At 43.3% G+C, this 24,305-nt stretch overlaps 1 protein-coding gene across 1 annotated transcript; it reads left to right on the top strand.

The window, feature by feature from the left end:
* The first annotated feature begins 11,229 nt into the window (after positions 1-11,229).
* On the top strand, positions 11,230-14,286 carry LOC138899940 (uncharacterized). The gene is made up of 2 exons (XM_070186641.1): positions 11,230-11,729; positions 14,208-14,286. The coding sequence occupies exons 1-2, from the start codon at positions 11,230-11,232 to the stop codon at positions 14,284-14,286; spliced, it is 579 nt and encodes a 192-aa protein (XP_070042742.1).
* Positions 14,287-24,305: the final 10,019 nt, after the last annotated feature.

Here is a 24,305-nt window from a genome sequence, read left to right as displayed (position 1 = left end):
ATTTTGACATGTTTGGTGCGTTCACTGTGTGTGGGAGTAGCGGTTGCTGTCCGGTAATAATTTCAAAAGCGCTTTTGTTGGTACTTGAGCTCTTTTGTGAATTGAAACACAGTTGAGCAGCATCCAGAAGCTTCACCCAATTCTTCTGCGATCCGGTCACAAAGTGCCGGAGATATTCCTCTAGCATGCCATTGAATCGCTCCGTCTGGCCATCAGATTGCGGATGAAAACTTGAGCTATGACTCAATTTTGACCCGAGGCACTTAAAGAGTTGGGTCCAAAAATTGCTAGTGAAGCGTGAGTCGCGATCACTAACAATGTCTTTAGGTAAGCCCCAATACTTGACGACATGAGAGAAGAATAGTCGAGCTGTATCTTCTGCTGATATATATTGTGGGGCTGCTATAAAGGTAGCATACTTGGAAAACCGATCCACCACAACCAAGATAGTTGTGAGATCTCCGACCTTGGGCAATCCGGTGATGAAGTCCAGGGAAACGCTTTCCCAAGGTCTTTTTGGTACAGCTAGTGGTTCCAAGAGCCCTGCCTGCGTCAAGCGGTCTGACTTATCTTTCTGGCATACTAGACAAGTCTTCACATACTGAGCGACGTCATCGACCATTTGAGGCCAATAATATGCACGGCGAAGCAATGCCATGGTGCGTTCCTCGCCGGGAATGACCGGCCCACAAAGTATCGTGGCATTCTGCAAGAAGAGTCCGTCGCAGATCTCCTCCTTTAGGAACATAAAGTCGGTTCCCTTTCACCTTCAGGAACCCATCTTCGGTGTAGAACTGGCGAGTCTTGCCCTGTCCTACCAAATCAACCAAATACTGTGCAGCAGGATCCTTGATGAGTAGATCCTGTATCTGGTCTTTTATGGTGGTGGTTACTTCGCTTCCCTTTAGGGCGGCGAGAACACACATCGATGCTAGATCAGCTCTCCGACTGAGTGCATCAGCAACATGATTGGTCTTTCCACTTCGGTACTCCAGGTTGAAGTGAAATTCCGCTAGGAGTTCCTGCCACCTAGCCTGTCGTCCATTCAGCTTTGGCTGGGTCATGAAATGGCTAACGGCTGTATTGTCTGTCTTGACCACGAATGGGGCTCCCAGTAGATAATGCCTCCAAAGGCGTAAGCAATGAACGACAGCCAATAATTCTTTCTCATGGGCGGCATAGCGTCGCTCTGCATCCTTCAGTTTCCGGCTCTCGTACGCTACGGGATGCCCTTCTTGTAGCAATACTCCACCAAGTGCATAGTCGGAGGCATCCGTTTGCACTTCGAATGGCTTGGCCAAGTCAGGGAGGGCCAAGACTGGGCTACTGGACATAGCCATCTTCAATGCGTCGAAGGCCTTTGCCCGCTTGGGGCCCCAATCCCACGGGGTGGCCTTCTTGAGAAGTTCTGTCAGCGGCACTGCAATGAGGGAGTAACTTTTCACAAACCGCCGATAGAAGTTGCATAGGCCAAGGAACGACCTCAAGGCATGTATATCCTTAGGAGGCGGCCATTCTGTAATGGCCTGAATCTTCTGCTGGTCCATCTTGATCCTCCCTTCCTCGATGACATGTCCGAGGAAGTCAATTTGTTTCTGAGCAAAGGAGCACTTGGATAGCTTCGCATATAATTCGTGCTCCCGCAATCGGGCTAGGACCTTCCGCAAATGCTCCAGGTGTTCTTCTAGTGTCTGGCTATATACCACAATGTCATCCAAATAAACCACGACGAATTCATCAATGTATTCTCGGAAGACTTGGTTCATCAAGGTGCAAAATGTGGCTGGCGCGTTAGTCAAGCCAAAGGGCATAACCAGGAAGTCGTACGACCCATATCTTGTCACACAGGTCGTCTTGTGCTCATCACCATCGGCAATCCGAACTTGCCAATAACCTGTCCTCAGGTCTATTTTGGTGAATACCGTCGCACCACCCAGTCTATCAAACAAGTCTGCCATTAGCGGAATAGGGTACTTGTTTTTCACGGTGATTTTGTTTAGAGCCCGGTAATCCACGCAGAGTCGCAAACTACCATCATGTTTCTTTTGGAATAGCACAGGGGACCCGTATGGGGACTTAGAGGGCACAATGATCCCTGTGTCTAGCATTTCCGTCAATTGTCTCCGAAGCTCGGCGAGTTTGGGTTGTGACATTCTGTATGGCGCCCGGGCAGGTGGCTTCACACCCGGCACCAACTCAATCTCATGGTCCATAGTTCGCCTAGGCGGAAGACGCTTTGGCATGTCTTGTGGCATAATGTCTTCAAATTCCAGAAGTAACTCCTTCACGGGTGTAGGAATGGGACCCGAGGAGCGTTCTATATCTTCCATGCAGAGGGTAGCCAGGAACGTGGGTTCATGTCTTTTTACCCCCTTCTTCAACTGCAAGGCTGAGATGTTCTCGGCTGCCATCTTCATGGGAATGCACGGAATAATGCAGGGCTTGGCCCCATTTGCCCCCATCATCAGTAGCATGTCTGCATACGGTGCGGGCATGGTATTGGTCTGTCTCAGGAATTCCAACCCCATGATTAACTCAAAGTCATCTATGATCACTACGCGCAGGTTGAACTTTCTTTCATAAGGGCCAAGCTTCACTGGTACTTCTTTGGCTATTCCACCCACTGGTTGAGGTGGTGAGTTGATAGCCTTCACACGACCTTTGCCCTCTCCTACAACTAGTCCAAGACGCTCCACCTGAGTCGAGGCTAAGTAGTTGTGGGTGGCACCCGTGTCTATCATTGCCCGAATGGGCTTGCCATTTACCTTCATGTCAACGAACATTAGGGTCCTCTCTTGATGAGGAGGAGTCCTCAAATTCGCCTTCTTATTTCCTTTCCTGGCAATTGGACAGGGGTCCTTCTTCTTGCGGATACCGGCACTGGTTCCCGCTAAGGGCTCAGAAATGGAGCCAACAATTGCATTGAATGCACCTACTGGCTCGGTCTGGTCCGCATCATCGGCGTCGTCATCCGTCCCATCCTCATAAGCTTGATGGGCGTTCATCTGTGCATGTGGACATTCATTATTCCAATGTGGTCCGCCGCAATGGCGACATCCTGAGGGGGGCTTCCTCCCCCGATCATTGTTGTTAGATGCAGCACTAGTACTGCCGGAAGAGGGAGTCTTGGATTTGGGTGCACTCCGGTCTCCTCCACTTCTGCTAGGGCCACTAGTGTTTGGTTGGCCCCCTTTGTATCCTCCTCGGACAGGCTGTTGAGGCCTATCCTTCCGGGCTTCCACTTGGTAATCCCCAAGGCACTCTGCTGCTTGGATTGCCTTAGGCAACGTGTCTACCCTTTGTCTCTGCAACTCCATCCGGGCATAAGGTTTCAACCCTTCCAGGAAGGTGAAGAGTTTGTCTTTGTCCCCCATGTCACGGATGTTCAGCATGAGCGCGGAGAATTCCCGCACGTAATCTCGCACTGATTTGGTCTGGCGGAGCTCCCGCAACTTTCTCCTGGCATTGTACTCAACATTTTCGGGGAAGAACTGTAGGCGTATGGCTGCCTTCAGTTCCGCCCATGTGTCGAGGGCATCTTCACCTGCCTTGATGGCTTCGTACTTCACCCGCCACCAGAGTTTGGCATCACCCTGAAGATACATGGCAGCAGTTGCTACCTTCTTAGCTTCTTCCAGGCTTCCCACGGCATCGAAGTATTGCTCGATGTCGAAAATGAAATTTTCCACTTCTTTGGCATTCCGAGCTCCACTGTATGGCTTTGGCTCAGGAATTTTCAGCTTTTGTGCCATGGGGGCGAGGTTCACACCACCCCCAAATTGGTTTCCGCCTCCTCGAAGTAGGCCTTGTAAAGCAGCATTGACAACATTGAGCTGGCCTGTCAAGTTGTCAATGGTTTGTTGCATGGCAGTCACCCTGTCTGCCTCTTGTTCCCTGTTGGCTAAATCCTCGGCACGCTCCTGCTGGAGGACCTCAAATTTACCAAAAATTTCAGCTGCCTCTGTGGCTGCTGTTTGCCGGTCTCCTTCAGAGTCGCGGCTGATGTTTTCTATGTCAACTTCGGCCTGGATGAGTCTGCGGTCCAGGTCGTCCAACCTTTGCACTAGGCTGGTTTTTAGATCGGGCACCATTTCCACGATGGGCCGTAATGCGTCAACCGTTCCCTCAAGGGTCGCGATGCGATCCCCATAATTCACCATGGTCAGAAATGGTGGTAATTGCAATGTGATCCCTCGTCCGATGTCGAGCCTAGGCTCTGATACCAACTGTTACGCGGCGCCTTCCTGAAGTTCCTTGGAAGGGCGACGTAAGGCTAGGCAACCGATGTCAGTACGGTTGCTGTCCGCCAACTGAGGTCCCCTCCGTACGCTAGACTAGATTGTCAGTGCCGTACGGGAAAACCAATGTCATGAGCAATTGAAAGAGAGCAGAAAAGAGAATTGAGAATGAAAGAAAGCTTGATTGCATTGAATGAAAGCTATTACAGAAAACAAGACGGTGTCGGGGGGGAGAGACACCAGTACAGAGAATTGTTTGCTTGCTTGAAAGTTTTGATTGCTTGGTCCCCCTTAATAATGCTTAAAAAAAATAAACCAAAGTTACATGACTAGACCTATGAAAGCTGGAAAATCACACTTAAAGAAAATGTAGCAAAACTACTCTATATTTACAATGAAAAGGACTTAGTCTTCTACAAAGCAGCAGCAAGTCCGTTGGCAGCAACTTTGTCTTTAGCATCAGGGTCTGCGCGCGCGGCATTGTCTGCGCGCGCGGTGCTGTTGGCTTTTGCCTGTGGCTGGGCGCTGGCGATGGTTATCGGTGGGGCGACAGAGGCACATGCGCGCTTGTCACTTGGAGCTGCCGAGACCACGGGGCCGACCGTGGCGACGGGCGTTGGGAGGCTGGCCAGGACGTCACGGGGCGCGTCCAAGGGATCATGGGGCATGGCTGGAAAGCCGCCCATGACAATACACACGTGCATGGCGTTATAAATGTTTCAGGATCTGCAAAGTTACGTGGATTTTACATGCGGAATTCGTTATTCCATGTTTCATCTATGTCTTTTATGTACTGATTTTCATGCCTGACATACTCAGTACATTATTCGTACTGACGCCCTATTTTCCGGGGCCTGCTTTCCATGCCCGCAGGTATAGGTAGGCAAGCCGACAGTCCCCCTTCTTAGGATCCATGATCAGTGAGAGTTGGCGATCTCCACTTGATCCGAAGCTGTTTTTGATTTTGGTACAATATGATTGTGTATATATATATATATATGGGTATGACGTGGCTCAGTCCCGTCTTTGTATAGTTGTATTTCTATTAGAGATCTGTAGATAGTTTTGTGTAGTTGGATAATATGTGGCCTTGTCGGCTTCCAGTTTTGGGTATATTGTTGTCTATAGTAGCCTTGCCGGCTCGTCCCACTGTATTCCGCAGTATATGTACATATGTCTTTTGGACAAGTTTCCCTCATGTATTTTATTTATGTTTATATCTTAGACGCATGCTTGAGGGTGTTCTATAGGTAGGACTCGGGCACCCGTCGCGGGCCATCGGTTTGGGTCGTGACATTCTTGTTCAAAAATTTAAAGGGGCAAAAATTGTTCTTGGAAAGATCAAGTGAGAGTAGTTGATAATTTCATCAAGTATGGTATGTTAAGGTTATCCCTTCTTTTCTTTTGGCATGATCCATATGATACAAATGAAACAAGCAAACGCACAACTTTCATAAATGACTATATTCATAGAAGTACTAGGGTTGTTTATGTTCTTGATTCCCCATATGTCCTACTATTATATCATTTGTTCATGGGTCTCATGACATTCCAAGAGATTGTATTGACTTATTTCATTATGCATTGCATTTATTTATACATGTGTATTTACCCATGACCAGATGGCATTATATACGCGTATATTATATGTATATGGGGTATGGGAAAAGGTTACGACGTTATACATGTATCACCACCTGATCAGTTGGTATACATTAATGATTTTGCCCACAGAGGTCGAGATGATATGATGGGATGCTCTTAGAGGCTTGATGATGTTATGTACGCACAAACCTATGCATTATATGACATTTATATGCATATACATGACATTATAAATATTTCATGATTTACAAAGCTATCCAGACTTACAGGTTGAGTCCTTTATTCCATGTTTCTTACATGTCCTTTATATACTGATTTAAATGCCTTACATACTCACTACATTATTCGTACTGATGTCCTTTTGTTGTGGACGCTGCATTCATGCATGCAGGTATAGATAATTAGTTTGACGAGACCTTATAGTAGACGAGGTTAGCATTCAGCGAAGGATCGGTAAGACTCCACTTTATTCGGAGTGCAGCCGAGTCTATAAGTCATCGTGTCAGAGTTTTTCTATAGACTTGTGGGTAGGCCGGGTGTCTGTCCCGGCCATGTTTTGATGTCGAATAAACTTAGAGGCTTTGTAGATACACACAGAGGTTCATTTTGTGCAGTATGTTAGATGCCTTGACGGCCCATATGTATTCTTTTTTTAAGAATGATAGTTCATTGATACAGCGTTTGCCCACTTATAGTTATACATTACGAGTTGGGGCCATGTTGGCCCATGATAGTTGCAGAAGAAAAGAAATGAGTCACAGAGTGGTTCGCTCAGGCCAGTACAGCACCGGGTGGCAGCCACGCCCACCCAGGTTTGGGGCGTGACAGAAGTACTCACCTGGTATACTCGACAGGATCCGCGAAATTGTAGAACTTGGCAAGATATGGCAAAGGACTTCATGAATCTCCTTCGATTCAACACAGAGATCACTCCCGATCAGTTTGCACTGGTGAACCTGTAGAAAAAAACCATCCGATTCATTCCAAGAATATGCACGTCGGTGGAGGTCAGAGGCCGCCAGGGCACAACCTCCGTTGGACGACAGTGAATTAACCAAGTATTTCATCAGAGCCCAGGAAGGGATATACTTTGAAAAGATGATGAGAATGATGGGATAGAAATTCCCCGAGCTGGTCAAGATGGAAGATTTCTTAGAAGAAGGTATAAAATCCGGTAAAGTACAATCCATGGTAGCACTGCAAGCGGCCAGCAAGGCTATCCAATCAGGGTCAATCGATAGCGGAAAGAAGAAGAAAGAGGAGGTCTCGGCAGTCGTCCCTTACTATAAACCCAACCCACAATACAAAAACACTTCCTATTCCCCAAACAATCATTCACCACCACCCACTTACGTTTCAGTCTTTAACACCCAGCCATATTATCATCCTCAACCAAAATACAACCCTCCTCGAGCCAACAACAACCCGAACCTACAATGACAATATACTGTTGTCCAAACCACTACTCACCAAAACCGACCCGCTTATGCGCCACGCCCTTGTCCCAACTTTGAAGATAGGGATCCTAGAAATTATACCCCGATTGCTGAGCCTCTGGACCAATTATTCGACAGATTGGGAAGAGCAGGATTGATACATCCAGTTGAAGGAAGGGTTCCTGAGTATCCCTCCAAGTATTTTGATGCAACTAAAAGGTGCGTATACCATTCCAATGTACCTTGTCATGATATTGTAGATTATTTTTAGCTGAAAATAAGATTGAAACACTGAACAAGAGCGGAGCCATCCAGTGCACTCCGGCACCATCCAATGTGAATCGCAATTCGCTGCCAAATCACTGAAACTAGGGAGTTAACAATATCACACTGGATGAAGAGTATGACCTAAAGGGAATGATTCTCACTATAGGAAATACAGAAGTCACTAGGATCCCTCCTCAAAGGGCTCTAATGATTACAGTACAAGTGAGGCCTACAGTGATATTTCAGACTTATCAACGACCACCTGCCGTTGCTACAGGAGACGAAGAAAGTTAGGAATACAAAAACCGTCCCATGGACGTACCAGCAAAAGTGGAAGGCCAAAATGATAGACTCTGCCGAAGCCTGGTATGACTAGGTCTGGGAGATGCTACGCTCCTGAAGATGTCAATCGAGGGAATTTGGGAAGAGAGAAAATTCAAAGAAGGAACATAACATACCTAGAAGTTGTCGAGTTCTAGAAGAGAATGTCAACCAAAGAGTATTCCGTGGAGGAGCAACTGAAGAAGACTTCAGCACAGATATCAATAATGGATTTATTAATAAGTTCTGACAGTCATAAGGATGCCCTATTGAAAGTACTAAGTGGGGTAAGTGTAGCAAGTAACACCACCAGTGAGGCGTTGGCCGCAATAATTGGGAAAGTGGTCGAAGCAAATATGATCACTTTCAGAAAAGACGAACTTCCTGTCGAAGACGCAAGTCACAACAAAGCTCTTCATATCACTGTCAAATGTGGGGACAAAGTGGTGTCCCGAGTGCTGGTCGATTGAGGGTCAGGAGTCAACATTTATCCACTCTCCACCCTATGGGAATTAGGAATTCATTTGAGGGAAGTCAAGGAAAGCTACGTAAGGGTGAGGGCCTTTGACGGTTCGCAAAAGGATGTTACTGGAGATATTTATTTGGCCTTGGAGATCGGGCCGGTCGAATTCCAAATATTGTTTCAAGTAATGGACATCTCTTATTCCTACAACTTGCTGCTGGGAAGGCCCTAGATACACATGGCAGGGGCCGTCCCATCAACTTTACACCAATGCATGAAATTTGAGTGGGGATGTCAGGAGACCGTGGTCCACAGAAGGTGGGGTCACTCCGCTTATTTGGAGCATGTTGTTCCATTCATCGAAGGGCTAGACGGAGTTGCTTTCCATGTAGGGAAATCATGCAGACTACCGAAATGGAAGAGACTAAACAAAACCTGGGAATGCAGACACCGTATAGATCCAAGATGGCTATGAAGGAGATGATAAAATATGGATACATGCCAGGAGCAGGGTTGGGAGCCAAGTCGGACGGGATCACAGAGCCAATTGAACCTAACAGGCAGAAAGGAAGGGCCGGCATAGGATATCAGCCTCCAGAGGGGAAAGCTCTGTTAGCTCCGGGAAAAGGGTTTTTATGCCACAGCATGATCATGTCCGGGTCAGGTTTCAATACTAGAAGATGATATCATCGACGGGATGGGAAAGTTGTTCGTGCATATGATTGAAGAATGCTGTGAAGGGACTAACATCAAGACACCGATTATCAAGGATACCGAACCAGGGAAAGAGGTACAGAATTGGACTGCCAGTCCGTCTTTGGTTCGCGGGAGTCTTGGTAATATGGAACTGTAAATGTTTTCTTTTGAAAAGCTCACAGTCAATTGAGGCTTGCACCGTGCCTGTACCTTTTTGTCATTTTCCTCTTTTGAATGCTTAAGACGTTCCCCTTTTGATGAAATAAAAAGAATCATTTTCTCAAATATTGCAACTTTCTTTGCCGCTTCATTTATACTTAGATGTCTTTTCAGTAATCAAAATGCTAAAACCCCGCGTTCCGCGATTGTGACATGTAATGAAACCATCGAGCGCAACGACCTAGATTACAAGGAGTATGATAAGAGTATGATGCCAGAAAATCTCCCGTAGGAGATTGAACTGTTGGAGAGTCAGAAAAATCCCAACCTCAAAGAAATTAAAGTGGTCAATCTTGGAAGTGAAGAAGGCGTGAAAGAAACCAGAATCAGCATTCATCTAGAAGCCAAGCAGAAGGTAAAACTGGTTGAGCTCCTCCAACAGTACATCGATGTGTTCGCATGGTCATATGATGATATGCCGGGATTAAGCACTGATATTATCTCGCATCGACTGCCCACCGATCCTACCAGACCGTCGGTCAAGCAGAAACCCGGGAAATTCAAACCAGATTTAAGTTTGAGGATAAAGAAAGAAATGACCAAGCATACAAAGGTAAATGTGGTGAGGGTCACCAATTTATCCCATCTAGTTGGCAAATATCGTCCGAGTACCCAAGAAAGACAAAAAGATCAAAATATGTGTGGATTACCGAGATCTCAAAAAAGCCAGTCCAAAGGACGATTTCCCTCTGTTAAATATCTACATCCTCATCGACAATTGCGCGAAGCATGAACTGCTGTCGTTTGTGGATTGTTTTGCTGGGTATCACCAAATCTTGATGCACGAGGAAGATTCAGAGAAGAAAGACTTCACCACACCTTGGGGAGTTTACTGCTATAGAGTCATGTCGTTCGGTCTCAAGAATGTTGGCGCCACCTACATGAGGGCCATGATGACCCTTTTTCATGACATAATTCATAAGGAGTTTGAAGTGTATGTGGATGACATCATCATAAAGTCTCGAAAGAGTTCAGAGCACTTGGACGATTTGAGGTAATTTTTCGAGCGCCTGCCAAGGTACATTTTGAAATCGAACCCGGCAAAATGCGTATTCAGAGTCCTTGCAGGAAAACTATTAGGCTTCATCGTAAGCAGGAAGGGAATAGAACTGGACCCATCAAAAATCAATGCCATTCAGGTATAACCATCACTGAAGAGTAAGAAAGATGTAATGAGTTTCCTGGGTAGATTGAATTACATTAGTTGCTTCATAACTCAATCCACAGTAATTTGTGAACCCATTTTCAAGCTGCTGAAGAAGGATACTGCCACTAAATGGACAAAAAAGTGCTAGAAAGCCTTCGACAGAATCAAGGAGTATCTGTCAAATCCACCAGTGTTGGTTCCGCCCGAACCCGAGAAGTCATTGTTACTATATTTGTCAGTCTTGGATAATGCCTTCGCCTGTGTGTTGGGACAGCATGACAAAACTAGGAGAAAGGAGCAGGCCATCTACTACTTAAGTAAGAAGTTCACGCCATGCAAGGCTAAGTATACTTTGATAGAATGCACTTGTTTCGCTCTGATTTAGATTGTCCAGAAACTAAGGCATTATATGTAAGCATACACTACGCATCTGATATCTCGGCTCGACCCACTAAAGTACATCTTCTAGAAGCCAATGCCTATCGAAAAGCTAGCTAAATTGAAAATTCTCCTCGGTGAATTTAACATTGTGTACATAACTCAGAAGGCTATCAAAGGGCAAGCGTTAGCCGACCACCTCGCAGAGAATCCGGTGGATGGGGATTACGAGCCACTTACTACATATTTTCCCGATGAAGATTATTTGCTGGAGAAGATATTGCAGAATCATACCCTGGATAGAGAATGTTCTTGGATGGAGCAACAAACTTCAAAGGAGTCGGAATTGGGGCAGTACTAATTTCGGAATCTGGGCAGCACTATCCAGCATCCGCAAAGATAGGATTCCCTTGTACCAATAACCTGGCTGAATCCAAAGCATGCATTATAGGGATCAGAATGGCAGTCGACATGAATGTCAAAGAACTTATGGTCATAGGGTATTCCGATCTATTGATACACCAAGTCCAAGGGGAATGGTCCACCAAGAATGTCAAGATACTTCCATACCTGCACTGCATGAAGGAGATATGCAAGAAGTTCACAAAGATTGAGTTCAAGCACGTCCCCAGTATTCAGAACGAGTTCGCTGACGCCCTTACTACCCTATCATCTATGATTCAGCATCCAGACAAGAACTACATCGACCCTATCGGGGTAGAGATCAGGGATCAGCATGCCAATTGCTTCCATGTAGATGAAGAACCAGATGGTAAACTATGGTATCATGACATCTGGAAATTCCTTGCAACCAGAGAATACCCAGAGAATGCTACTAGTGGTCAAAAGCGAACCCTCAGGAGGTTGGCAAACCACTTTTTCCTCAACGGGCAAATCCTGTACAGGAGGACCCCAGATTTAGGTTTGTTGAGATGTGTAAATGCTACCGAGCCAACCAGGTTATTGGAAAAAATAAATACAGGAATATGCGGACCCCACGTGAATGGGTTCGCATTAGCCAAGATGCTCTTGATAGCCGGATACTTTTGGATGACTATCGAATGCGACAGTATTCATTATGTACAGAAGTGTAACCAGTGCTAGATTCACAGGGATTTCATCCGGGTTCCGCCAAATGAGTTAAACGTAATGGGTTCACCCTGGCCGTTCGCCGCATGGGGCATGGACGTGATTGGACCTATAGAGCCTGCCGCATCAAACGGGCACCGCTTCATCTTAGTAGCTATTGACTATTTCACTAAATGGGTCAAAGCGTCTGCTTACAAGGCCATCACAAAAAAGGTAGTGGCAGATTTCGTCCGGAACATTTGGAAAACCGGAATCTATCAACACTGACAATGTCGCTAACCTCAACAACGACCTCATGAGAGAAATCTGCGAGAAGTTCAGAATCGTCCACCGCAATTCTACAGCCTACAGACCACAAATGAATGGTACAGTCAAGGCAGCCAACAAGAATATCAAGATGCATGTGCGAAAGATAGTGGACAATTGCAGACAATGGCATGAGAAACTATCTTTCGCCTTACTAGGTTATCGGACCACCATGAGGACATCCACCGGGGCAATGCCGTACATGTTAGTATATGACACTGAAGCCGTGATACCCCACAGAGGTCGAAATACCATCTTTAAGGGTCATTCAAGAGGCAAAACGGGACGACGCAGAGTGGATACGGGTCAGACAGGAGCAGCTCATGCTCATCGATGAGAGAAGAATGGATGCAGTATGCCATGGTCAGCTATATCAAAACAGGATGGCCAGTGCATTCAACAAGAGAGTTAAGCCTCGCCAGTTCACACCGGGGTAGTTGGTCTTGAAGAAAATCTTTCCTCACCAAGAAGAAGCCAAAGGAAATTTCGCACCAAACTGGCAAGGTCCTTACGTGGTTCCCTGAGCATTGTCGGGTGGAGCTCTAATCTTGGCAGAAATGGATGGACGAATCAACACGAAGCCCATCAAATAAGAGGCAATTAGGAGATACTATGTTTGAAGAAAAATAGTGTTAGGTTTTGCTATAACAGAACTACGTTCAACCTGACTTCCCACAAAGAGATACGTAGGCAACCCACATAGGGTTTGGTTTCTCTCCCCCTTCTCATTTTTAATAGAAACACCAAATATCACTTTTGTATGTTCCTAAGGAACTACGCCGACTTGATTTCCTTAAAAAGGAATACGTAGGCAATCCTCATCGGATTCAGTCATCTTTTGAACTACGTTCGGGCCTGACTCTATTTGGATACGTAGGCAGTCTGAGTCAGACTCAGCCATTTTCATTCTTAAACTCATCATTTTGTGTCTATTATAATCGAACTACATCTTGACCTGATTCCATTTGGATAGGTAGACTGCGTGAGTCAGGCTCGGTCATCTTCATCATATTTATCATAATCCACGAACTACATTCAGACCTGATTCCATTTTGGATACTTAAGCAACCTGAAAAGGTTCGGCCATAACCTTATGAAATCCTTTGTAATGCATTAGTTCGAATTAGGACGCACTAGCTACGGCAAGCGGCCGCGTTGTCAGGAGCATCACAGAAGATCGACATCAACAGGACGAATTTTTCAAGAAGAAACATTCGCGTATGGAGAACTTTTCGTAACATGTCATAATCCAGAACGACGACATTTTCTTAAAAACAAAGTATTTTAAAAATGTTTTTTAAAAATATAGTAATTTGTTCTGCCTACCGAACTTCGTGGCGCAACCATATCAAAAGTCGGGGCAAACCAACACTGTGGTTGACACAAACCAACTTCCCCGCCCCCACTAAAAAATTTTCTTTGAATGTAGTGTCAGCAGGGAGCAAGGAAGCACTAAGACCACACTGGGGCAAATGACGGATCCGCCACTTGCCTAAAATTATCTCTCTTTCTCCTTTACTTGAATTTTTCTGGTACAACTAAGGCTAATCTTTGAATTCTTTGCAGGTACCTCGGATTCAGACCGTTGATACGGAAAAAACCTGTACATAGCAAACTGCCTGCTCAAACAATCAGAGCACCCTATACAAAATGGACTGTTGGCTTCATAAATTAAAGCCCTGTATATAGCAAACCGCCTGCTCAACTAATCAGAGTACCTTGTACAAATGAGCCATCGGCTTCACCAATTGAAGTCTTGTATATAGCAAACAGTCAGCTCAATCGATCGGAGCGCCATGTATAAATCGAATGTCGGCTTCGCCAATCTGAGCCTTATATATAGCAAACTATCCATCTCGCCAATAGAATAATTTACATCGTCGTTCCGTCGCAACGGATGCCAGAATAGACAGTCGCGAACTTCGTCACTGACGTTCTACCAATCGATGGCCGCACTTAGCTTCGCAGTCAAGAGTATCTCTTAGGCATGCTTTTATTTCCTTTGTTATTACATTGAATGTTTTGACGTTTTGCTCATGCAGCTTCAGCATGATTACAGTTTTAATCAATCACTCCCAAGAGGAGATTACTGTACATTTTAGTGTAAAGCTCTCCCAATAAACGAAGACGCACTCTACAAATCAAGATCTCCCAGCAAGCAGAGACATTTCTCAATGGAAAGCTCTCCTAACAAGTGGAGATGCACTCTACGAATCAAGCTCTCCCAACAAGCGGAGACAATTTTCAAATGCTCCGACATCTGCGAAACGGTACACAACCTGGCTAACAAATTGAGTCAAGATCAAGTATCCCATCATCTCGATCCCAAAATAACGGCTCACCGGCAGCCATGCATCATTATTCCTACATCATTTAGATAACATCTTAATATATTCCGCATTGCAATATATGGGTATACGTGTATTTTATTTGTTTTGTAGGAACAAACATCGCAGTGTGGAACCTGTTCTAAGCATCAAACCAAACAACATGTCACGCCCCAACCTCGGGAAGCGCGATCAACGTTCAACCGAGTGAATTCGGCCGAGCAAGCCTGTTAGATACTTTCTAACCAATTCACCCAAGATCAAGACAATACGTGATTTCATTAATTAACAGTAGGAAGCTCATTCATAAAATCCTAAATCGTTTCATTAGACATTGCGCCGTTAAGTCTCAAAATACACATTTTTTATAGTTCGAGTTGAACAAGTGATCAAAGACAACATAACTTGTTTAGCATTCCCAACACCCATATACAACCACATAGTGTCTACGGAGCCTCTAAAGATACAAAAGAGAGTAAAGATGGTGCCGGCAATAAGGCCTCGGCTATACCTCAAAAAGTGACTATAATATAAACAAAAGGTACAATACATGATCCCGGAATGAAATGGGGCTCACCGAGTCCGCTAAGAAGAGGATGCAGCACTATCTGTGATCAACATTGTCTGCTATGTAACCGCCTGCATCCTTTTAAAGATGCAGCTCCCCCGATAAAAAGGACATTAGTACCGTCGAATAGCACTAGTATGTAAAGCTAAACACCAACTCAATAGAATGAATAATAATACAAGAGGAACAGTCAAGAATTCAATAAGGGCTTCAAATAATATTAAAACAACAAGTTAAGGATCATATACGTTTTCAAGTCAATTTCCATATTATTAGGTTGGGTGATCTTTAGTACCGATATTCTACATTTCACAATACCTCCGTATTCTTACACGGAGTCCGATCTCGGCCCGATTGGCTAGGCCATCTCATTTGAGACATTACCACAATTTCATTATAATTTCCAGCACATTGCCACCATGTGTTCGGTATGGCGTCCGATCACGGCCCGATCGGCTAGGCTATCTCATTTAAGACATCAACCCTTTTCACAATTTCATCCACAATACCACTGTGTTCTTACAGGGAGTCCGATCTCGGCCCGATCGGCTAGGCCATCTCATTTGAGACATCACCCATGTTCAATCTGTCATCTCAATTCATATTTCTTTCCCATACTTTCAATACAATGGCACTAGTGGCCCCAATTATAAAGTTATTCTTGGCGCTAGGCCGTATTTCATAATTCAAGTTCTTTTCCACATTCTAACATTATTATTATCAACAACAATAAGGCTTCCCATTCAAGCTGTTAAATTCATATATGAGCAATTTGGGAGTCTTAGACACATAGAGGCTTTTCATACAATTTGGCATAACAACTTTTATTTCGATCTCGACATGAAGTCTTAACCTTGCTAGCACATATTCCACATTTGGAACGCATCCTCAAATAACAAGATAACATGATTAAGCATTTAGAATAAATATTGAACTTACATCCTTCAACACAAACACATTAGAAATCGCCAATTCTATGATGATCAAGGGCTTACTCTAATTACATGAACACCGTGGGGTTCAATTCTAAGAAGAAGGGGATTTAGCCAACATACCTCAATTGAGCTTCTCAAATTCTAAAATGATCTGAAATTCTTAGCAACTTTAATCTATTTTAGAAATATAACAAGTTGGACCAAAATTAGGAAGATGAACATGGTTTTAGCTCATTTGAGCATATTATCAAACACTAGGTGTGCATCAAGGTTCTAAGGCTCTTTTGTGAAAGATTCCATCATTTTCCAACCCACTCTCTACCATTTATAGCTCACAATCTTTCCACATACTTCAAGGACACATGCATGCAAGACAACAATCTACACACACCCACACCCAATAATTGCCTCTCTAATTACCCCATTTTTACAAAATTTCGAAATTGAGAGCTAGGACATAGATTCTTACCTTTAGGGTGAATACTTCCTTTGTTAATCCTCATTGATTGAGCAAAAATTGATGGGTAATGGTTAAATATTGCTCCCCCACTCTAACAACTCTCCCTCTCACTCTAAAATATCAGAAATATGCTCAAAATGGTCTATGGTGTGTGTTTTAATGGAATTGGTTCGGGTTTAAATACCACAAAAATGAAGCTCTAATTCAGGTTTTTAAGAAAACTTTTACGGGGTCGCTCAACCGAGTGAACCCGGTCAAGCAAGCCTATTAAACCTTTCCTACCCGACTCATTCATAATCCAAAAAGGGATCGCATCACCATTTGTAAAACAAGGGGGAGATCAGTTATATAAATATATAAACGTTGCTAGTTTAGTTTTCCTTATATACAATATGTCATAGTTGAGTTCCCAAAATACAACTCGATCCAACGACCACCCCAACATACATACATGACCCACATAAATGTCTACGGATCCTCTAATAGTACAAAAGAGCAACATGACAATACCGGCAACAAGGCCCCGGCTATACCTCAAAATATGAAAACCTATACAAAAGAAGGTCTACATGACCCCTGGGAGAAATGAGGCTCACCAAGATTGCTATGAGGGGAGAAAGAGAGCACCACCTATCTGCGATCGGCACTATCTGCGATGGAACCACCTACATCCATTCAAAGATGTAGCGCCCCCGGCAAACGGGACGTTAGTACTGTCGAATAGTACTAGTATGTAAGGAAAACACCAATCTTAGTAGAATGAACAGTGAAACAAAGATAAGGCAGTCATAAAAATCAATAAGAGTTTCATAGAAATACAAAGAAAACACCAAGTAAGGGTCACATAGTTTCCAATTCAATCTTTCCATCTTTTTAGATTAATAATCTTTAGTGCCAAAGCCATAACCCATAATGCCACCGAGTTTTTACACGGAGTCTGGTCTTGGCCCGACCGGCTAAGCCATCTCGAGTGAGACATATCCATATCCACAATGTAAATCAATAATTCCAACACAAATGCCACCATGTGTACAGCATGGCGTCCGATCTCGACCCGATCGGCTAAGCCATCTCACTTGAGACATAACCTCTTTCAATTGTTCACTCAATTCACATTTCTTTCCCATCTTTTGTTACATGGCACAACAGCCTCATTTATTAAGTAGTTCTTGGCACTTGGGAACATTTTACAATTTAAGTCTTTCCCTTTTTATTCGTTCAAATAACATCATAATTCATGTCGATAAGTACCATCACATAAGGCAATGCGCACATACGGGAAGGAGCTTGGAAAATCATAATTACATTCTCAAATAGCATGATGACATGATAACCATCTAAAACAATTAGGGAACATAAATCATTCAATCCAACACACTAAGGCAAACAATTCTAGTATGATCCAGTTGGAACTTACACCAATTATTCGGACACCAGGAGTTCGATTCAAAGAAGAAGAGAATTAGCCATACATACCTCAATTGCGCTTCTTTAGACTCTACAATTATCCGAAACCCTTAGCAACCACAATCTATTTTTGTAATATACAAATTGAACCCAAAATTAAGAAAACGTTCATGGTTCTAACTCACTTTTCCCCCACACTCTTTATCACACATGCATGCAAGATAAATCACCCTCATACCCATGAAGTATCACCCTAGTACCCCATTATAGCTATGTTTGAAATTAAGAGCTGGGGTGATGAAGTCTTACCTTTTAGGGTGAAGAATTTTGGTGCTATACTTGAATATTTCCAAGGCTTTGAGTGATGGTTGAAGATCAATTGATGAAAATTAGGTCCTCCCTCTAGAACCCCCTCTCTCTCTCACTCTAGAAATATCAGAAATGAGCTTCAAACTAGACTAAATGGGTGTTTTAACGGAATGGGGGTCGGAATTTAAATTAAAAAAAATGATTCCCCGACACAGGTCAGCGGTCGCATATGCGACCGCATAATGGTTATGTGGTCTGCAAAGTGACCGCAGAAATGGCCCTCAGGAGCCTAAACTTTTGGCTCAGGTATGTGACCAGTATGCGGTCCGCATACTTATTCTGCGGTCGCATAATGCACCGCAGAACTCCCTCCGCAAAAACCCAAGAGGAATTATGCGACCGATATGTGGTCCTCTTATCGATTATGCGATCGCATAATCCACCGCAAAACTGACCTCAAGTTGGCCAAACTAATTGCTTCACTCTGCGGCCATTATGCGGTACGCAGAGTGATTATATGGCCGCATAATGGGTCGCAGAAATGCATTCTTCTGCGAAATATTTTCCTCTCAGTCCGTAGGGTACTGTGCAATCCGAAGAATTTCTACTATAGTAATGCATGAATCTATCTTGGCACCACGAAACCCCGAGTATTTTGGTTAAAATTTTTACGGGCCCTTACACAAACACATACAAGATGCACATATTAAGCTTTCCAGAGTGATTCTATGGGAGAGCATGGTTCAGAATTAGTCCAAAAGGGATTTTAAAGCTATGAATCTAAGTCAGGAAGGTCTGATAGAGTCATAGTCAGAGGATGACAATTACATATAGTAAATAAGCAGATAGGCATGATCTATAACAGCAAATAAGAATCTCAATCATGTTGAGTACACAAAGGTTCCCACGTTCAAAAATATCATAGAAGGAAGACATGTCAACTTAAAGTCAAGTAGAGTAGACAGATTTCAGAACTTAAGCCAGTCAACCATGCATAATACAAAAAGATAAGTATATTGGGATTCAACTAGATACCTAGGCAATACTAAAGAGTGTAGGATTGTCCAAACACCACATTACAGTTCTTAAAGCCACATGTTTGGTTAAAACATTGCGACAACAATGGGGTTCATGTAAGCAAGTAAAAAGTAGAGCCCACATAAAGGATTTATCAGGAGAAGTTCATTAAAGCAAGTTCTGGGTAGGAGATGATTCCCTATGAATTTCAGTGCGAGAATCCAAGACAAGGCATGAAAAAAAAACTCGCAATAAACAATAAGTGATCAGAACAGCAGAGCAGACTTAAAGATATACAAATCATTCAAGCTAAACCTAATGAGCATATATTAAAGTTTAAGAATCTAGGCAGGTTGTGACACTAGGAGGTTCAGAAGTGCAGAATAGCTTTAAAGTAAAATCGCCAATGAAAAATAACACAATATCAAAGTCATATTGATTCACAAAATTCAAACAACATGAATATGCCTGGTAGAAGTTATGGATTTCTCTTCTAAACTTGCCTGTCTTAGCTGATGAGAAATATTTATCAAGAAATATTCTGGTCATCTCATCCCATGTTCGAATCGATCCATTAGGTAAGCTTCGAAGCCACTGCTTTGCATCATCTTTGAGTGTGAAGGGGAATGCCCTTAAGTAAACTGCATCTTGTGACACACCATTGTATTGAAAGGTGTTCATAATCTCCTCGAAGTTCATTAGATGGTTGATTGGATCTTTGTTCATCTTCCCTCTGAAGACACAACTGTTTTGAAGGGTTTGGAGCAACCCTTGCTTCAACTCAAAATTATTAGCTACAATTGGAGGTGGTCGAACACTAGATAATCCTTGATTGTAGACCGGTTTAGCATAATCCCCAAGTGGTATCCCATGAAAGGGTTGATGTTGATTAAGTCCGAGACCCCTCTCTTCTTCATAGATATTCTACGCATCTCTAATAGCTGCTTCCTCAGCATCCCGTGCAGCTCGTTCTCTTCGTTGGGCTGCTTCTCTCACAGCCAAATCCATATTATCTTCACCTTTTCCAGCCATATCTTTGGTTGAGGATTGCCCAACCTTTTCTAATATCTCAGTGAGATTTATTTCCTTCTTCAGCTGTCGCAGTTGTTTTTCTATCTTAGGTTCGTATGGTAGCACTTCCTTCGCAGAAGTTCTAGTCATGCACCACTCTGAACCTGTAATCTGCGCACAGTCAAAGAACACCAAAAGTAAAAAGGGAAAAATAAAATAAAATAAAAAGAAAAATTCCTGAATTAGCACTAAAACTACTTCAAACACTATTGATTGCCAATCCCCGGTAACATCGCCAAACTTTGACGAGCACAAAACACACACTTAAATATGCGAGCGCTAGTCAAATATAGTATAATATAATATCATATCCATAGGGATTGGAGTTAAACAGTATTATCGTAGTTTGTAGCTAGATTGCTATCCAAGATGATCAAGAATTTTGATTTATGTGATTAATACTAAAATTAACTAAGAACCTAGAGCTAATTGACTAATGACAATCGGAGCAAAGGTAAGCAAGGAAGTTATTAATGGGAGAAAATAGGGGTTGATAGGATAGGTGCAAGATAGTTGTTTGGGATCTAACTCTAGATGATTCACTTCTAACGTTCAAGTGAGTCTATCGAATTTACTCAATTATTAGTTCAAACGTTTAGTAGAAACTCCTCCCTCGATTAAGTCTCAACCTCACAAGATGAACTAATTTAAGCACGTGAAGATATGCAAGAATGCGTAATGGATTGGTCTTTAGGAGAAACTCTTTCGATTACTAAGACGAATTAATGAACACAACCAACAAGATGATGCAAAGATATCACAAGTTATGCCTCTCTCGATTACATGATCAAGTGAATATAGATGCAACAGTTAATTTATCCAAAAATGCTTCAATACATAAAACTAGAGTTATAATCCAAAAACAAATATCAATACACCAAATCCATCAAACCCTAAAGGGAACTACTCCATAGATATGGGGGCAATTCATCACAAGTATGTTTAAAGTAAAGGAAAACATAAAATGATCCAAACATGGGTCTTGAGTGAGGATTGAATGATGAACTCCTTGTGCTTTTACTTCTCCAACTCCTCCTTAGCCTCCTTAGGTCTCCAATATGTCAAAAGTCCAGAAAATAATTTTTTTTCATGTATTTATACCAAGTAGGGTCGGGCCCAAATGAAATCATCTTTTTCTACGCGAAATAGGACAATTACTCTGTAAAGTTTACACAGGCGTGCCGCATGGGGCGACGCGCCATGTAGGGTGTTAGTGGAGAAATACAGAGAGTTGAAATCTATCAGGCAGCAGCAAAATACACACACGCCGCGGCTGTGGCGATTTCTCAGAGTATGAAATTTTCCTTGCTTTTTGATATCCAGACGTGGTTCTCGACCCCGAACGCGATCTCGACTTAATCCCTTGGGATTTTACTCAGACTTCAAAGCTCCAAATAGCTCGAATTCATTCCATACATCTACATAGCTCAGAATCACTCCTACAAGGCATAAAACACATAATAAGTACAAAATACTAGCTATTAAAGCTCAAACACAATAAAAGTGCAGTAAATTAGAGTGCAATAAGTGACTAAAACACAAGATTATAGCCTACCATCAATTCATAGCTGGCACAGTCTGGTTTGTATAGATAGGGTTACTTCTATATCTGTGAATAATCACCTCTGATGATTCCACTTGAACTTTACAGCCTGGTGCAGGGTAGAAGCGACTGCCCCAGCTGCGTGTATCGATGGTCGTCCCTGTAACAATTTATAGGTGGCGGATATATCTAGCACCTGGAATTCCACGTCGAACCAGGTCGGGCCCATCTGCAGGTCGAGGTTGATTTCTCCGATAGTGACTCTCTAAGACCCATCAAACGCCTTCACATTCATGCTTCCCATCTGTATCTCAAGCAGGCCTATACCCAGTATTTTCAAAGTAGTCAGTAGGCATATGTTCCGACTCGAACCCCCGTCTATCAGAACCCTGGCAATGAACTTATCTTCATATTGCACAGTGATGTGCAATACTTTGTTGTGACTCAACCCCTCTGGTGGTAGCTCATCTTCGTGGAAGGTAATCTTGTGGCTCTCCAGTATCTTCCCTACCATATTAGCCATCTCCCCACTAGTGATACCGGTAGGCACATAAGCTTCACTTAATACCTTCATCAAGGCATTCTTGTGCGCATTTGAGTTTTGCAACAGCGATAAGATGGATATCTGGGCGGGAGTCTTGTTCAGGTGATCAACAACGGAGTATTCCCTCGCATGTACCTTCCTCCAAATATCATCAGTTCATGTCTCCATGACATGTGGAATAGATGTGGTCTCTCTGCTTGTTCCTCCAAGATTCTCGGGTGTGTAAACTATGCCAATTCTGGTCATTCCTTGTGCAGCACCTATCTCTTCCATCTTGGCTTTTCCTTTTCTTCTTGCTTCCACCACATAATCCCACGGGACAACATCAAACTTATAAGATGGTGTTGGACATCACAGTGAAGGGCGTAGCTACCTCGACCACAAATGGAGCCTGAGTTTGCACCACAATCAGCGAGAGGATGACCGGAGATATTTTGGGAGCATCCCCCTCTCAAATAAGTCCAATGGATCCCTCCTGATCCCATTCTTCATCAGTTCTATCACATTCACTCCCCTATATGATGAGGAAGAGGGTTATTGCGGACATTTGGCACGGACTCCTTTGCTTGTATAACTTTGGTGCCAATCAGCATCTGGATCTTGTCCTTCAATATGCAGCATTCCTCAATAGTATGACCCTTCATGCCTGAATAGTAGGCACAAGTCTTGTTGGGATTAACCCACTAGGAAGGGTTTTCAACAGCAACAGCAGGAATGGGAGTGACGTAACTAGCTGCCTTTAGTCATTCATACAGTTGGGCTATGGGTTTAGCGATAGGGGTGTATTGTCTAGGAGCTCTGCGGTCAAAGTTTGGTCATGGCTTTGGGTAGTTTTGGCGAGCGGGAGGAGGTGAATGGTAATATATAGGTTGGGCGTTATAGGTATGGTAGGTGGTGGCAGGGTATTGGTATTTTGGAGGTAAGGGTTGATTTGTGGGTAGAGGTGTTTGGTATGTAAGGGGAGACTTAGGGCCCTGGGCTACCATCACGGCACCTACTTCTTTCTTCTTCGAAATACCTCCTAACTGTAAGGCTTTGTTGGTGGCTTACAGTGCCACGAAGTTTGTCACCATACCGCTCTTGATCCCTTCTTCTATCCTTTCTCCCAACTTGATAATGTTGGAGAACTTGTGATTCTCTATAACCATCAGTCTTTCGTAATATTGTGGATCTTGAGCTCTGATGAAAAACTTGTTCATTTGTTCTTCTTCTACTGGTGGCCTCACCTTGGCGGCCTCTGATCTCTAATGAGTAGCATACTCGCGGAAGGTTTCTATTGGCTTCTTCTTGAGGTTCTGGTTATAGAAAACATCTGGCGCGTTCTCTGTGTTAAACTTGAATCTATCTATGAAATTGGATGCCATGCTTACCCAATTCGCCCACTTCTTTGGATTTCAGCTAATATACCAAGATAAGGAATCACCTATGAGACTTCACATGAATAGTTTCATACGGATTTGCTCATTCTTGCCCACTCCTACAAGCTTGTAGTAGGTTCTCAAATGTACCTTAGGATCACTGGTGCCATCAAACATCTCAAACTTGGGAGGTTTGTAACCCTCCGACAGTTCTACATCTAGCAGGATACACAAGTCTTCGTAGTTTAAACCTTCAACGCCCTTTCTGCCTTCAACACTCTGGACTCTTCCTGTCAGTTTCTTTAGCTCCTCCGCCATATTTTGGATAAGAAGTGATAACGACAAGGTCGGGAATCCAAACTAGAGTAAGAATTTGAAAAGTAAATGCAGAAGCAATAACAATAAGGAATTGAACAACTAGAACTAAAGGGCAAAAAATAAAGGATATGGAAAAATTCAAGGAAAGAATTCCAAGAACTTCCATGAACGCAAGTTCTATAGCCTTGACAAGATCAAAGCAACAACGTCTTGATTTATTGAAGAAATCAAACGCCTTTACTTAAAAGCAAATCAAAACAATAGATTCGGATCTTGACCGCTT

Source organism: Nicotiana tomentosiformis, chromosome 10, assembly GCF_000390325.3.
Source record: "Nicotiana tomentosiformis chromosome 10, ASM39032v3, whole genome shotgun sequence".
NCBI classification, from domain to species: Eukaryota; Viridiplantae; Streptophyta; class Magnoliopsida; order Solanales; family Solanaceae; genus Nicotiana; species Nicotiana tomentosiformis.
This window is presented reverse-complemented; position numbering and strand designations above follow the sequence as displayed.